General features: G+C 48.1%; 2 protein-coding genes and 1 pseudogene across 5 annotated transcripts in view; 1 reads left to right on the forward strand and 2 right to left on the reverse strand.

The window, feature by feature from the left end:
• hlk (hulk) overlaps nt 1–5,351 on the reverse strand; it is a 97,178-nt gene extending 91,827 nt beyond the window's left edge. For 2 of the 4 annotated variants that reach the window (XM_077631835.1, XM_077631833.1), the window contains exon 1: nt 5,137–5,351. In XM_077631835.1, the coding sequence (XP_077487961.1) occupies nt 5,137–5,311 (175 nt within the window). In that variant the 5' untranslated portion in view covers nt 5,312–5,351. The remainder of the gene's footprint in view (nt 1–5,136) is intronic. The other 2 variants (XM_077631836.1, XM_077631834.1) reach the window with 1 other exon arrangement.
• Nucleotides 5,352–5,756: 405 nt separating this feature from the next.
• On the reverse strand, nt 5,757–5,920 carry LOC144099662 (U2 spliceosomal RNA; annotated as a pseudogene).
• A 6,219-nt stretch (nt 5,921–12,139) lies between these two features.
• bonsai (28S ribosomal protein S15, mitochondrial) lies at nt 12,140–15,207 on the forward strand. Its single transcript, XM_077631837.1, has 6 exons — nt 12,140–12,534; nt 12,607–12,685; nt 13,055–13,103; nt 13,190–13,274; nt 13,340–13,398; nt 14,752–15,207. Exons 1-6 carry the CDS (start codon nt 12,213–12,215, stop codon nt 15,142–15,144), a joined length of 987 nt encoding a protein of 328 aa, XP_077487963.1. The 5' UTR covers nt 12,140–12,212; the 3' UTR covers nt 15,145–15,207.
• Nucleotides 15,208–17,245: the final 2,038 nt, after the last annotated feature.

Consider the following 17,245-nt stretch of genomic DNA (forward strand, 5'->3'; position numbering starts at 1 on the left):
CGCGCACCCCACCAGCAAGATAGCTCCGCAAGTTGCCGAGGGTCCCTTTCGGGCAAAGTGACGTCATTCCGTTTTGGTGTACAACTAGAAATAATGCCAAGGACAGCAGTAGCTGGAGGGAAAGGAGCAGTATTTAAATTGTTGTTTTATTGTTTGAAATGATGAATACCACTTTCCGAACGACACACTACCATGCGCACTTGCAAAACAATGCACACTTCGAATTCGTGTTTTCTTTTGATTTGTAGGTCTTTTTTCGTCGACCTTTCCGGACATGGTCAGCACTTCTTGCGATGCTTTCCTAACACGGCGTTATACTCGAATTCGCCACCCGTAGGAAGATTTATTTTCCCCTATTAAAACGAGAATAAGCAGCTTAAAGATGTTTTTTTTTCTTTCAAACTATCATGGCTGTGCAGAAATGAGGGAAAGTAATAACAGCAATGCCACCCTCCCCAGGCAAGAATTAAAAGACTACCAAAAAAAAGAAACAAATAAGAAGACAATAAAGCGTTTCTTTCTGGAGTGGCAAGGTGTAATGAGGACTGACTTCACTTTCCTCTTCCTCTCTTCTCTCCTTCATATTTATATCTCCTCGTCCCTTTCCCCCACTGCAGGGTAGCTGGTTAACCTCCCTGCCCTTCCCCCATTGCCCTCCTCCTCCTCCTGAAGGCAAGGAACAAACAGGACGCGACAGGCACCGCGAAATGTTGTCCATGACCACGACGTTAGTGCACTTGATTTTATCCCTGGCTAAGACACAGTCGTCGCGGCGCTTTGGTCTTGTCATAGCGGTGCACGAAAAAAAGTAAAAAAAAAATGCATTACGCAAATAGTATCGCCCTCCGTCCTATGAACAACGCGAAATACTCTGTGCCGTCATGTAATGGCATATACGTAGAGAAACTAATGATATACCTTCCTCACAAAACAAATGAATCCTCTCATGCTGTTTAAAGCACGCTGCGGTTGCGTCCTTTCAAATGCCACCACTGAGCTGCAGACTGCAAGCAAGAACAGGTTTTGATACGTGACAAGGATGCGAAACTAACTGCTCCTGTTTTTAAGTAAAAATCGCGCAAAAATCACGTAGCAAATTATCGCGACTAATTGGGGCACCTTTGAATTAGGATGACTTTTCGTAATAATTGCGAATACTTGACAATTTTGTTCACCTCCACCTGGCAGCGATTCATGTGCATAATAATAATAATAATTGGTTTTTGGTGGAAAGGAAATGGCGCAGTATCTGTCTCATATATCGTTGGACACCTGAACCGCGCCGTAAGGGAAGGGATAAAGGAGGGAGTGAAAGAAGAGAGGAACAAATAGGTCCGTAGTGGAGGGCTCCGGAATAATTTCGACCACCTGGGGATCTTTAACGTGCACTGACATCGCACAGCACACGGGCGGCTTAGCGTTTTTCCTCCATAAAAACGCAGCCGCCGCGGTCGGGTTCGAACCCGGGAACTCCGGTTCAGTAGTCGAGCGCCCTAACCACTGAGCCACCGCGGCGGGGCTCATGTGCAGTTAATGCCCGAATTGACAGCAGCTTGACCTATGTTTGCAGCCCGATAATCCCGTCTTTGCTGACAGCACGACTCCGGTCCGAAGAATGAAGCTACCCCGTAAGGCTTCCCAAGTCGCAAATGCAACAAATAAATGAGGAAAGGAAATTCGCACTAAATGCTGCACTCTGTATGCACATTTTAAGCTACCAGCGCGAAAGACGCAGACAGAGTGAACACTTTGTCCCTATTTTTAACATTGAAATGTACCAACAGCTTGACCGTTTTATCACTGCGTGAAACTCTCAGTGCAGACCGTGCGGCGAGGGAAGGATCTTATCAGGGAGTCAAAGGATTCAGACAGAGAGATCCGCTTAGAGCTAAGGACTCTTTTAGATCACCTGGTGTTCTAAAACGCTCATTGTTATTGCACCACGCAAGGCTGTAATTTTCATTTCGCCTCCATTAAAATACGTCCGCAGTGGTCGGGGTTCGATACTGCGGCCTCATGGTCGCCAGCAGAGCGCCATAGTTACTGAGCCACCGCGACGGTTGTCCACGATAGAGCTCAAGTCGTGTAGCAACCCTGCTGGCAAGGTCGCTTCCCTACATCACTTTAATGCTGCGCGTTGCAGCATCTCCGCGCGTTAGGGCTACAGGAGCAAAGTTGCCTCCGGAACGTTAAAGCAAGGGTTAGAATATTCAGCGCGAAACACAGGAATAGAAAGAAATGGTTGGCACACCGAGCTAACTAGCTAGGGTAAGCGATAACGCTTTGTAGTATATCTTAATGATAAACTGGACATTGGGATACAGTCAAGGTCACGGAAACTATATCTGTAGCAACATTAATTCTGAACCGTATTTCACATGATTCCAATTCGTTCTTGATGTCTTTTTTTCTGAGATGCATGTAGCAACAAACACGAATAATCTTCTGCTAGCAATGCAATGAGGCTCCACGAGCCTGTAGTGTAAACTACCTATGCTATGATAAATTTATCTCATCATATGACGCTCTTGTGGAGATATAAGAATGTGAGGTATATTCTTACGTTTTTCTGTGCGCAATGTTTTTTTTTCCTCTCGACGAGGCCTCATTAACGTTGCTCATAAACGTTGCTTCGCTCTGAAGCAGCTAATCCTAAATTCGAAAGATTAAGCTCTTGGAACGAACAGCAGAGAGTGTGAACGCGGTGCAAAGCGTAAGATAGCACCGTACAGCGGGACTCAGCCACCAGTGACTATTCTATCCGACAGAATCACGACGCTGTCGCCAAGTCCCATTTATCGTTTAGAGTTCCTTCAAAAGACATTTGTTGACGCATGTTACTCAAACGATCCTCGTCATTCTGCTGTAAGCTTACGTCGGACGCGGATACCGGACGAGGTTCGAACGCGTAGCCGTGACGTAGTTAGGCGAGCCTTGACGTCGGACGAGCAGTCCAACAAACGAGCGAACTGAGAGGATTTTCCCGAGCGCCGCGAGCAAGCGACCGGTGTGGGCGGGCGTGGGCAAGCCACAGCGACAGCGACGGGTCCGCTCCGAAACTTTATAAGGTGCGCCGAGAGCGGACCTCGAGAGCGACTGGAGAAAGTTTGAAGCGCAGCCAGAACGGACTCTGACACCGCCGCCTCGGCTGCAGCGGCCGCCTTCTCGACGCAGACCTCTGCTATATAGGCTGTTGGGAAACCAACGCAGACGATTATCGCGGCAGTCTGTACTCGAGCTGAGACAGACGAATAAAGAACAACACAGTGAACGGAGCTCAGCGGAGAGAAAAGCCAGTGGTAAATTGTTTACCAGACTCCATCGAGATTTTCGGACCGTCGTGTCGCCTTATTTTTAGAGCGACCCGAGCGCGCCGGCACAGTTTCACCGCGTCGGCTGCGCTGCCGGGGCTTTTCCCCTGCCCTTCGGGACTGTGGCTTGCGGCAGCCGGGGACGGGAACGCGGAGGCCCGTTTCGCGCTTTTCCCGACTTATTTCGACGTCCACACTGCGGCCGCCCTTCTCTTAGCTGACGAGCCTGTGTGAGCAAATCTTCATTCAAAACTAACACGGCCTGAGGGCAATCGTAAGGACAAACTAGCTTGTATAGTGCAGCGATTACGGGTCCAGATCGCCTCGTGCACTTATGCTTGGTTGCGATTCGTCGAGTTACCTTTCTCGCTTTGCAAAGCGTGTGCTAAGAAAGACGACACGAGGTACGGATACTTGAATAAACCAGGCCTCGCACTTCTAGGGCCAGTTAAATAACCACGCGCGACATTTACAAAGGGCGGCATCTTCTTAATCTCAAGCAAAGGTATACAGCTGAGAACCGCGATGCGCAATGTCGGAGACGGGCGAAGTGAGAGCACGGTTCTGGTATAAAACTCAGTGATAGACACGCTACTTGCCATTGACTCTTTTTGAATCTTCAAAACTTTGCGTGAGGCAAACTTTGCGACCGGTTGAGAAAATCAGCTTCTACAACAGCGCCACCGCTTCGAGACCAATCGGGGCCAACCGGTGCGGCTTAAGGAACATTCAACGCCATTGCTAGCTGAAGGTCAAATTAGCAGCCCTGGTGTGAACGAGGTTCTTTCAGCAGGCGGGAGTTCTTGGAGGGTTAACGAAGCCATAGCTTGTTTTTTGGAAATGAGCCAAGAGATAGAGAAAAATGATCTGGCGTTAAGAAAAATTCTGTACGGCTGCCTGCGTAGTGAAGATACCACGTAATTCCAGATGAATCTTCCCAGATAATTCTTCCGAAAGTGGCTGCAGTGGAGACATATTAGGGAAGCTCGAGAATACAAGCTGATAGCAGGGCGTCCTTCTACGAAACCTTAGATGAATGTTGTTCTTTTGCTAACGACAAATACTTCACTCGGACACAGTCCTTGCCAAAGCCGCGCTTTGAAAGTGGGCTGGTCTAAGGTACGCACGCTTTGAAAGCTCGTTATAGCTAGCGACGAGCATCAAGTAGCGAACTTGAGCCGGCTCATGTTGGCAGTTGGAAACGTTGGCGTGTGCAACAGAGCCAGTGCGGGCGGTAGCTTCAAATAAAAAGCATAAAATGGACGCTTGGCATCGCTGTGCTAATGGTATGTCCATGCGCTCTTGTGCTGTATAAGGAGACTCCGAGTTAACAGGAAGCCTTTAGGGAACCATGACTTGTAGTCATACGTAGGTGCCAGGGACGGTTATTCTTTCTCCTGCCATTGAAGCGAGACTGTCGCGACAAGGAACTAACTGGGGTTGGGCGAGCGGTCTCCTAATAAGTAAGCGGGGACGTGTGCCAGTGAAGAGCAACAATTGGTCCGTGTGCAGCATCGTTACTCGCGGAGACGAACTTTTGTTAGCGCTAGTTTTTAACTGTGCCCGTGGGGCACCGCTCGTGCAAGAGAGGTCAGGAGCATTCGCTCTCGCTGGACAGCGATGGCCGGAAGAGTCTCGCCAATGACCCCAAGGCCGGAGGTTCGACTCCCTGCGCTGGCCTCGCATCGCGAGCGTAATTTGTTCGCGCCGTACGGCTTGATTCCAATCCGGGTTCGGTTGCAATATCCCGCTTGCACTAGGTGGACTTCTCCCGACGAGCTGTGCACTTACACACACACGCACAAGCGGCGCTGCAACCACTCACAGAAGAAGACGGCGACGTATTCCTCGGTCTGGACGAGGCTCTCGAGTTGCTTGCCGCTCACGTCCTCGATGACGTCGGAGTCAGCGGCCGCTTTCGTTTTCTTCGCCCCGCCGCTCGAGTGCCCCGTGAGGAGCAGGAGCAGCAACGCGAGGCCCAGGAGCACGCGCCCAGCCATCTTCCCTCGCGCGCGACTGCCGCCGAAGACGGGAGTCCGCAGAGCGCGCGCTTCTCCCCCTCTCCTCCTCCTCCCTCCGGCACCGCCACGCCGATAGAGGGCGCCACATACCGCTGCTACTGCAACAGCTTCGCATCTCCTCCCTCCTCAACCATAGGGTGCCTCGATGCCCGCGCACCCTACTCAACCACTTCTCACAGCGCCCTCCTGCGGTAGTGGCGTGCTCTCCCCGTTTCCCTCCGGTGGTGGTGACTAGTTCACTGTGGTAGTGACAAACGAAAGGCTGAACGAAATGTCTGTCTGTCTGTCTGTTGTTGCCAGAAGGAAAGAAAAGGAAAGTGCACAGGCCTGCTCACTGACTCAAGCCGAGCCACAATCGCTACCACGTGCAGATAGTAGGAGAGTTGAAAGATGGGATAGAAAGACAGGATAGAAAAGACGCGCTAGAGACAAGGCCGATCCCGGAGGTAGTGCAATACCGGGCCAACCGGTGGCGGAAGTGAAGCAACCTTCAAACTCTCCGCCACATTTCCAAAAATAAGTCTAATTGGACCCGTAACAGATATTCTACGGGGTCCGGACATTCGCCATCCCGCACAACGAAATGATGCGTGGCAAATTCGCCCCGTACGAAACCTGTCATCACGTATGGGACCAGTTTTGAAATCTGCAAATGCCCTAGCTGCAATGCAATGCAAGTATTATCTTTATTTTTTTTAGCAAAAGGACCTGGTAAGGATTTAAAGAGAGAAATTTCAATTGTACGATAACCTATGGTGGGATAAGGTGGGGAAAAAGTGTATGAAGTGCGGCTGGGTAGAATTCCGTGTTGGCGAGCGTTTCAGGACAGCTGGAAGAATGCGGGGAATTTCACTCTCTGGTGAGGTGGCCGCTGATAATCGTACTGAGCTGAGCTTGTCTGACGACTATATACGTGCTATAAGGTGAGCACGTGATGCGGTGCAGCAGCATCTTCTGGTGTTGGGTACGCTGTACAGTTAAAAAATGAAGGTTTGTCGGATACTTGGGGAAAGGCCTAAGGCGACGTGAAGATTTTTGTCTTTTCCATCCCGCTCCCTCTACACTCATTGCATCGCTGCGCATCTGCTGTAATAATGGCTACGATGCACCTTGTCGTCGTGCTTTAAATGGTCGAGTAGCATTACAATCGATCAATTTTCAAACAAAGCTTCTATCTTTTTTTTTCATTTCACGACTTTAATTTGGATGTCAAATGCTCTTCTTGTAATCGTCAAAACAATTATTTTCTTCATTCTCTTTTCAGTACCTGTTCAGGCTAAATAATATGAAATTTTATCTCTTTCCAATTATCTTTGAATCTCTATCTCTGACTCATTTAATTTGGTGCCTTCACCTACGAATTTGTGCCCACTAGCACCGCGACTGCCCACTCGAGGTTTGCAGGGAACCAGGCCCAGTGTCAGGAACCTGGAGGGACTGAAGTTCGTCACTGCCAGGAACCGCAAATAATATCGATTCCGCGATGCTTCGTTCGCTCGAGAAACCATTACTTCGGCGTTTCTAACGAGTTGTTACGATTTGACTGTTGCAGTGCAAAAAGAGAGAGAACAGACTTTTCTTAGCACGGGGACCGTGTCCAGCGCCACAAATAGACCAGCACTCCTCCTCGGCCCCCGACCAGGCCGTGGATGTGCTGAGTCAAAAGCGGCATGCGCAGGGTTTAAAGCCCTGCTCGAGGAGGCTCCGGGGTCTAGAGAATATAGCCATCGCCAATTTACTCATCGGGCCTCAGCACCCAAACGGTCAGCGTATCTGCTCACAACAGCAGTAGATTTGGTCCCAGCACCACTCGTGCAGTTTCGTCGATGAGCGGCAATCTGTGGACACATATGATGCCCTTCCTTTTATTGTTGCCAATTTTCACACGTCGCACGCACACACACGTACGGGCATACAAATCGAGGATTTTACGTAACTGGAACCAGAGGGAGAATTTCTAATGAAACGCAAAGTCCGCGCGTTAAGAATCGAGGATAACTTTGCTAACAGAAACAGAGGGAGAAAAAGTTAAGCTCTGGAATGAGCCAATCACCCACCAGATGGAGCGGTTTCGGGTAGGCAGGATTCGGAAAATTTGGAAAAGAACTGGGCTGAGGATGGTTTGAACGCGTGGGCTGCCCGCAGTAGATTCAGAAATGAAAATGCAAGCTTCGCAGCAATACAGCATTGGTTGAAACAGGATTGTTTGGAACAGCATTGTTTGCGTTCACATAGTCTATTCAGAAGTCTATTCAACGTTACAAGACGAATTGCAAATACTTATGGCGCGGTTCAGGTGTCCGCCGAGATGTGAGACAGATAATGCGCCATTTCCTTTCCCCAAAAGCAAATTTTCATTTTCACGTGAAAATTTTAATCACGAGGCTGTATGCAGGGTCACAATAAATCTTCACTGGCGACAGTTTCTTTGCCGCCGCGGTGGCTCAGTGGTTAGGGCGCTCGACTACTGATCCGGAGTTCCCGGGATCAGCCCCCCGCCGCCGCAGCCGCGCCATTTCCTTTCCCCAAAAACCAATTATTATTATTATTACCAGTTTCTTTTTTTTCCTGACGGCAGCTTTTTCGAAAACACGAAAAAAGTGGTAGGGTTTTAACGTAGTTAAACCGAGTAGACGTTCGAAAGCGTGTGTTTAGCCAGAGTGGCTAATGGTTTTGATTTGCTGGGTGGTCGGCACGTCTGGCGACGATACTAGACACAGGTTAAGCTCTAACCGAGGTTAAGCTGATCTTATCTGTTCGCGCCGCATATGGAAGTTCATAGACGGCTACGTGCAATGCGCAGTGCCAGAGTGTGTTGCAGTTTAACACGAGCAGTGATCGGATGCGGCAATAGCATATAGTGTTCTCGTGCAGCGGCCAGAGAAGCTGACTTGTTAGCGCCACCGCGGGTTCGAAACCCCAGTCTCCGGTAATATTCATTTTATTCCTGCACCCTCAAGGTCATGCAAGCCACAAGATTCTTGGTTGGGTTAGACTCCGTGAACTGGTGATTTCGCACTAAAAAGGGGGACATATAAGAAACATGTGCGGAAATTCCTTGTCCCACTTACGAACAAATGGACTGGCGACAGCCGGTCTAACTTATTTTGACATCGCATCTATCAAAGCGGCCTCGCCACGTCTGCGCTTACACTCCACTTCCTCTTCCGGTGAGCGGCACACTTTGTCGGGAACATCCTGTGTACTTCATTTGGGCCCGATGCTATCGCGGCGCTCCAGCCCGTGCCCCCTCCGCGTCGCTATATACTCCCCCTCACCCCTCCCTGCGTGCATCGCTTGTATTTGTAAACGTGGCGTTCCAGCTTATAGGACAGCTACTACCACACAACTATAAGAAGTAAAAAGAAATTGATCCTGTGGTCACGACAATGTAATGCGAAATTCAACTACAGCTGATGCGCGACTTGAGTGTAGCTGTAGTTGGCGGTTGGAAAAGCCTCTTCCGGGGTAGAGTGGCATGCCGGCGGTAATGCCGTGAGATCGGTGAGGAATTTCAGACGAGCACGCACATGAAACTGTAACCAAACGGGTTTTCTGGGAATTGCTTGTGAAACGTGTTCATAGCTCCGTCGGGTATTTCTTGCCTCCGATATGCCTCCTTGTTTCGGGTTCTGCAACACGCGGTGCGGGGTCTTGATGATTCTATAAGGTCCTGCACGCATCGCAAGGTCTCCCCGCCGCGTACTCTTTGCTGCGGCCTCGGTGACACGCACGGTGGAGTCCTTATACCGACGCCTACTGCACGAAGTGCGGGGTCTATAGATCGGCTCACTGCTTTCTTTCCCGGTCTCGTGCACACCAAATGCTCTATAGACGCCAACTGGCCTGTATGGAATGAAAATTGGAGTAATCTTTCTTCTAACACACTCCCTTTTAGGAGTAGGGTATTCTGCCCAAGCCCTGGGGTAGATTTCCATCGCTATACTCCGTTTAATACATAACGCGTGCAACTCTGTCAAAGCTAGCGCGTTCCTCTTTCCGCTTTCACTCCCACCTTACTCCCTTACAGCGCGATTGAAGTGTCCACCGAGAAATGAGACAGTTACTGCGCTTCCGCAAAACTAGTTTTCTTGTTTGCGCTGCCTACGTCCGCGATCAAAAAGCAACGCATTCCTTGTGAGGAGCGAGAAATAAATGTTTTGCGCGCTGGCTTATTACATGATAAATTTGCCATGAGCTTGATTAAATGCGCTGTTTTTTTGGTGATGACGCCCTGTCGCTTTCTCGCGCCTTAGACCACTCGAGCACAAAACAAGCACGGAGTAACACTCCTCCCCTTTTTTTCTTCGTGCGGACTACCGTTCCTTTCGCAGCATTGCACGCTATGTATGAAATGGAATATAAAAATACGGAATACTTTCGGTTGTCAACGGAGCCTAATTCCCTCTTCAAAGCACGCGAAGTTCTAGCAGTCACGAAGATTTCTACAGACGCTTCAATATCCTCTATTTTTTAACGTCAAGACCAACGGTACCACGTTTAATACTTCTCCCATTGCTAATTAAATCAGGTTACTATGCTTTGCGGGGGGAATGTACCTCCGTTGCCAAGATTAAGCATTACGTACATTAAGTGATCACAATCTACTTCGGGACTTGGGCAGCATACCCTACCCCTAAAACGAAGTGCGCTAGGGAACAACTTACTACATTTTTTTCTCCCATATAGGCTTAAGCTCCGCTTGAACGGTATGAGCGTAATGCTTTAATTCCCATATATGCAGGCCAATCTGTGCAGTTTGCATTACGACAACTGCGGTTTAGTATAGAAACAATGGAGCATATTTTGTTAGATTGTCCAGCGTATGCCGAGGAGCGTACACATTATGAACATTTTATGGAATCACTCACTCAAGTGCCTCTAACACTCGACTGTGTATTAGGGCCCTTAGCCTGCCACAGGCATCAGCGACAGGCTATGAACTTTTTATTTGATTATTTAGACGGCGTTGGTATTCTATACAAACTCATTTAAATATATCACTTTAGCACTCTCACTGCGCATTCTCTATGCAGTGAACTTTGTAAATTTATTTCCTACATCTCTTTCATTCCATCTTTCTCATCCCAAGGACCTTCCCCGCGCAGAGTAATAAGCCAGCGGATTTAAACATCGCCTAAATTCTGTTTTTCAATTAAAGAGCTTCTCTCTTCTTCGTAACCATCCATCAACTGGCCTAACAAGCTACGTTTCAGCGTTTCAATTTTGCTCATGTGCTCCATTGCGAAAACATGAATGTTTCCTGAGCTTATATGCTAACGCAGCACAGGAATCAGCTAGCATGTGTATAAAGTGCCTCCTACTTTACACTTTAGGGAAAGAGTGAAAGTAGTGTGATCGCAGAAGTGAGCTCCTTATAATTATTGCCACTACTATATGTACCTGAGCTACATAACTGCCGTGCACGATCTGTAGTCTCCCGATCGGTCCCAGCTTCTTGGTAGCTTGCTGGCTCCTCTGACATCGCACAGCAAACGGGCGCCTTTTTGCGTTTTCGCTTCGATGTCAGTGCACGTTAACTATCCCCACGTGGTCGAAATTATTCGGGAGCCCCCCACTACGACACCTCTTTCTTCCTTTCTTCTCTTTAGTCCCTCCTTTATCCCTTCCCTTACGGCGCGGTTAAGGTGTCTGCCGATATGTGAGGCAGATACTGCGCCATTTCCTTCCCCTCAAACCAATTTTCATTTTCATTTCCATCGAAACGCAGTCGCCGCGGTCGGGTTCGAACCCGGGTACTCCGGCTCAGTAGACGAGAGCTTTAACTACTGAGCTTTAACCACTGAGTTTTTTTTTCTCTACATGCCACTCAGCCACCGCGGCTGGTAGCCATTGTAAATTTTTTGCCCCCTCACTCCCTGAGTGCTCGCCAGGAACATCAGCAGTCACCGTTTGCCTTTGCCTCACTCAGGAACTAAACCAACGACGGCAGCGCTTCGATGGAGGCGAAACGCATAGGCGCCCGTGTGCTGTGCGATGTCAGCGCACGTTAAAGAGCCCCAGGTGGTCGAAATCATTCCAGAGCCCTCCACTACGGCACCTCTTTCTTCTTTCGCTTCCTCTATCCCTTCCCTTACAGCGCGGTTCAGGTGTCCGCCGATAAATGATACAGCGCCATTTCCTTTCCCCAAAAACCAATTACGGCGCGGTTCAGGTGTCCGTCGATATGTGAGACAGATACTGTGCCATTTCCTCATTTCCTTTGGACGACATCTTCTTCCACCAAAGTAGCCAAAGTGTGAACGCCAACAGTGACCCGCCGCGGTGGCTCAGTGGTTAGGGCGCTCGACTACTGATCCGGAGTTCCCGGGTTCGAACCCGACCGCGGCGGCTGCGTTTTATGGAGGAAAAACGCTAAGGCGCCCGTGTGCTGTGCGATGTCAGTGCACGTTAAAGATCCCCAGGTGGTCGAAATTATTCCGGAGCCCTCCACTACGGCACCTATTCCTTTCTTCTTTCACTCCCTCCCTTATCCCTTCCCTTACGGCGCGGTTCAGGTGTCCAACGATATATGAGACAGATACTGCGCCATTTCCTTTCCCCCAAAAACCAATTATTATTATTAACCGACCGACTGACTGACGAGCTAATGGCTCACATCAAGCTGATACCGCTGGTATTGCACTCAACGTTCATCTATGGTAGTGAAATGAGTTAACGAGTTAAGTTTTTTTTTTTTCCTCCACGAGTTAACGGCACGATGGCAGCAGCAACAATTTTGATCATTCAACGCTAGTGTTTCCCGCAGTGCGGCAGCAGTCACCGGTCATCCATCAAGCACTTTTGTGTGCCTTCATCTGTCTACTCTTCTTGCTAAACAAAGATGGCTGCGCCCTACTAAACCATAGCCTCCTGTCGTATGCTGCGAGTTTTAACTGCTGGTTACAGCATCAGTATGAGCAGCCTTGTGCGGCTTTCGTGCTCGATAAGCTCTGTCAGATCGCTTTTTTCAAAGCTGTCTGTTACCGACTCAATTACAAGGGCCACAAGTGCCGCGTTGCACTCCGCAGCGATCACCGATCACAGCAGTCGCGACGCAGTCTTGCGACGACGCACGCATGCTAGTTTACCGACTCACATCTCACACCGTTTCAGGACCAAGAAGATTTTATCGTGGCCTACTGATTACCTCCCGTATCAATGGTCATACCCACCTCCTGTTGATGTGATCGCTAACTCTGGTAAGTTTGGTACAACTGCTTTAGCCGCGACTCGCATCCTACAGAGCACACCTCTTGACCTAACTTTTGCAGGCGACCTGGTCCACGACACGGGGCCCACCGACCCGACCATGCCTCTGTGCGGGTTTGAGCTGTCTGACGAGCTAAAAACGTAGTGTCTTATTCCTTCCTCGCTTTCACGTTCGGAAAATTGCGAATTTCAGTGTTACGTTTCTACTAGTATGGTTTGAGCTTTGCGGTCAGCCTTCTGGAAAAATATGAACGCAAAATTCCGAAAAGAGCCCCATTAAGCAGCGGTGCAAGCACTGGTTGCAGTTTGTACAGTGAAACATTTGTAAAATGCCGGAGTTGATGAAGCGGCATTTTGCGGACCATCTCTCTCTGCGGCTTGTAACAATCCATGCTAACTTGTTCATATATTACAAGTAATTGCTACCGCTTTCTTTCCAGTGCCGCACCCACGTTTTCTGCTAGCTTTTCCCGGCTGATTTGCTCATTTGCTCCGTTTTTATGTTCATAGGGCTTCGCCGGAGGTCCAAAGGGTTTTCAGCTTGCAGCTCGCGAGCTTGGTGAGCGTCTTGAGTCGTCATCGTGCTTCAGAATGGCCTGTCTTTCAGTGCTCCTCTCAAGCGTCTTCCTTTCTGTCTCTCAACAGAAGCAGATTCACGAAGCAAAGAAGCTTAGATTTGTGAGACTGTGCCAAAGGCATCCATACGATTTTTATTCATTCGAGTCAAAAGGTAAACACTTCATGGTGTCTGCATTTTATCCCTTGAAGTGAGATTTGCACTGCTTTGATTTGCAGTTGCTCAGAAGACTTTCACTGTGAGGAAGCTGAAGGAGCTGTACAAGAGAAAGCCGCTGGTTAGTATACATTCCGTACAGTTGCAGTACTAACTTTCATTTGCAATTCTCTCTTTTAAAATGAGGCCATGGTCGGTGCACTGTGCGTTGAGTGGCCTTCATTTTCGCTGAAGCGCAACATATTGTGGATAGCTACAGCCGTTCAGTTACAGCGTATTTGCAGAGGCTGCACAAAAAGATAATTGAATGATACTTCTTCGGAGCTGAGAGTGATGCACCACTGATGCTGCTGGATGGATGAAAGCTCGAGAGGCTTCTTTGTTACTGGTGTGGCAGATGCCAAAGGTGAGCTTTGGCATCCACCACACCAGTTACAAAGGAATGTCTAGCTTTTTTTAGGCTTACAGAACCATACTAAGAACCTGATATTATGGAATTGGAAGTGCAGAAAAACAGACCACTAGATGTGAACAAACACTGATTTTAGCTGATTTTTTCTTTGAAACCCCCGTGTTTGCAGCATGACTGATTTGCACATATGGAGGATTCAGCGCATTACCAGAAAGAGAGCTTGCTTTTTAGGATTTATCTTGGCCTTTTTTTGTTTTTTTGCATGTGTGGTTGTGCATTCTTTACCCTTGTATATTGTGCCTAACTTTTTCTTGCTGCAAATGCGAGGGACTTGTGTTCAAATCACTTGGAAGTAGCTGTAATCTATGTATCATTACACCTTTGTTTGTGCCTTCCTTTGCACTCCCGTAATGTCAGCTGGGCATGAATTAGCCTGAGCAGCCGCTGTAGTCGCTGGAAGCACGACTGCAGCTAACTAGTGGAACATTCTCCATCCCTCAGAGACATGGTGCTTGAATTCCTGGAAAGAATTCAAGCATAGAAGTGGTTTGCAACCGTAAAGATGAAGCTTGAAAGTGCTATGCAACCGTAAAGATGCACAGTTGTTGGAAGCACCCATGTAGCTACTTAGCCTTGCTGATGTTGGGATCTTTTTCAACATGAGTCGTCTCTTCCTTTGAGTCTTTAGCTTTAGAAGAAATTTTGCACAGCAGGTAAAAAGAGTTATGGCTTTGTGAAACTTGCTGCATTCAGTTTTTTATCTTAGGGGAAGTCGTCTTTTGTCTCTCTCTCTCACTCACATGTGCACGCACACGAACAAAACAAAAAAAAAACTGCTGCCTGCAAGGGGAGGGCAGTCTGTACAAGAATAAACTGGGACAGTACTTCTCAATTCCTGACGGCACTTGTTTCCACTTGGGGATTTTAACTGTCTTATAATATAGTGACAAAAATGCAGCCACTGCTGTTGGAAGATGTGCATATGAATTTTGAATAAATGGCTGTAATCAAACCTTATCTCTGTAACCTTATTTGGGCACTCCTGATGTGTCCATCCTGCAGGCAAAGAACATCAAGGACTGGCTGTGGAAGGCTGTACTGAAGCGCAACAGAGAGCTCAAGTATCTCTACCGTTACGACCGCCAACGTTTCAACTTCGTTGCGCGCACTCTGCAAGTTACCTACACACCGGCAAGGCTAAACCACATAGAACAACCAATCACCAAGAAGGGTGAGCTGCGGCGGCTGACGCGGGAATACTGTGAGAAAATGAAGCAAGACAAGATGAAAGCATTTCATGAGAAGCTCAAGGCTGAGCAGGCAGCCTTTCTTGAAGAGAAGCGCCAGGCCGAAGAGTGGATACGTGCAGAGGAAGAAAGGCTGGGACTCACTGAGGAAGAACGCAAAAGCACTGAATATGTGGGCATACTAGACAAACTCAAGCATGCACAGTGATGGCCTGTCCCTCTCGACTGCCTGTGGCTGGTGTCGTTAAAATAAAATCTAGTAGGCGCATTGTGCAGTGTTCAAGGATGTTGTTGAATCTTTCACCTTTGTGAAATAGGTAGCCTCACCAGTAGGATAGAATAGTGCAACATAGTTGGATTCTTTGTATGAAATCAGCACTATGGGCTATGGTGCACGCTGTGGTGGAGGGCTCTGCACCACTTGGGTTGCTTAACAGGCACTGATATCTGTGCAAACAGGTATTTTTGCATTTTGATGGAGGCAAAATGCAGCCAGCAGTGCTGGCTGGGGCCAAACCCACAGCCATTCCAAAGGAGTCCTTATTGTATTTAGAAAACTGTTTATGGTTTATGGGGGTTTAATGCCCCAAAGCGACTCAGGCTATGAGGGACACCGGAGTGAAGGGGTCCGGAAATTTCCACCACCTGTGGTTCTTTAACGTGCACTGACATCGCATAGTACATGGGCCTCTAGAATTTTGTCTCCATCGAAATTAAACTGTCGTGGCCGAGATCGAACTTTCGTCTTTTGGGTCAGCAGCCAAGCACCATAACTGCAGCGGCATATTAAGGAAACTAAGCAACAAATGCAGTCTTGTCGTTCATTTCTTCACATTGATAGTTTTCACTTGTTTGCTGTAGCCACTGCGGTGTCTCGGTGGTTATGGCACTCGGCTGCTGACCTGAAAGACACGGGTTCGATCCCAGCCGCGGCGGTCGAATTTCGGTGGAGGCAAAATTCTAAAGGCCCGTGTACTGTGCGATGTCAGTGCACATTAAAGAACCTCAGGTGGTCGAAAAATGTGGAGCTCTTCAGTATGGCATCCCTCAGCTTCAGTCGCTTTCGAGCGCTAAGCCCCCATAAACCAAACCAAACCAATTATTGGTTGTATCACTCAGAGAATCGTCGCTTAGGTAAGTACCCATGTTTAATCGACCTCAAAACCTGAAAGGTTCATCCTGTAGCAGCTAACCCTGCCTTTCCTGTTTAAGGACACCGGGTAGGCTAAACTTGAGTATTCCGTTTCTTTGTTTGTTTTTGGCTAATTATGCGAGTACAGAAACAATCTTGAACAATATGTAACGAGTCGTGCTTTTCCACTCGTTGGGAGAGCCAGAACAGCCAATTTTTCAAAAACAAGTGGCAAGTAGGTAAGCCTAATTTCTTTGCAGCTTGCCGCACTCTCATTTCTGCCTTAGAAATGTCAAAAGCAAAACTTTTCTAAGCTCACCCGATTCTTTACCTGGTGCAAGGGAAAGCACAAATGTAATACATATGTTTTGTTGAATGCTGGCTGGTTTTAGTCTGTGGTCTTCTTTGTGTCAGGCACTGTTTTTTCACTCCTGTGCAGTTGTTTCCAGTTTTTTTGTGCTTATGGTTAAAGACAAGTAAGCCTGAAGCTGTCCAAGCCACGTACATATATCCACTTATTCACTACTGACAGTTGCTCCTGTCATGGAATAATGTTTGAAACACTCGTATGTGGCGTACGTATAAGAGCCAGATAACGAATGAGCCTTTTTGTTCAGAGAGGCCTGCCCAGATAATTTCATGCAACAAAACCTTTTGTTCTAGCAACTAACTCAGCCACAGCTTCTCAAGCAGTGTCTCCATGGGCGAGCCCGAACTTTAACCATGTCATCTGGGAGCGCGCACCAAAAATTCACATTCAGTGATGCCAGCAGGGCCCAAGATAACATCTTTTAGTTTATGGTTTACAGGTTTTTAACGTCCCAAAGCAACTTGGGCTATGTGGAATGCCATAGTGGAGTGCTCCGGACAATTTCGACCACCTGGGGTTTTTTAATCTGCACTGACATCGCACACTACATGAACCTCTAGCATTTCGCCCCCATTGAAATGTGATCGCCACAGCTGGCATCGAATCCTCGTCTTTCGGGTCGGCAGCTGAGCACTATAACGACTCATCCACCGCAGCGGCTCGGTAACGTCCTGTGATACCCTCACTGATATCCCTAGACATTTAGAATACCAGCTGGGTGGTAAATGGCGAAGCGATTGATTACTGGAAGTACTTCACTGGGAGATATGCAGAATATATAACAATAAATGCTTCAGAATCAAACTG

The sequence above is a fragment of the Amblyomma americanum genome, chromosome 7, assembly GCF_052857255.1.
Source record: "Amblyomma americanum isolate KBUSLIRL-KWMA chromosome 7, ASM5285725v1, whole genome shotgun sequence".
Lineage (NCBI taxonomy): Eukaryota > Metazoa > Arthropoda > Arachnida > Ixodida > Ixodidae > Amblyomma > Amblyomma americanum.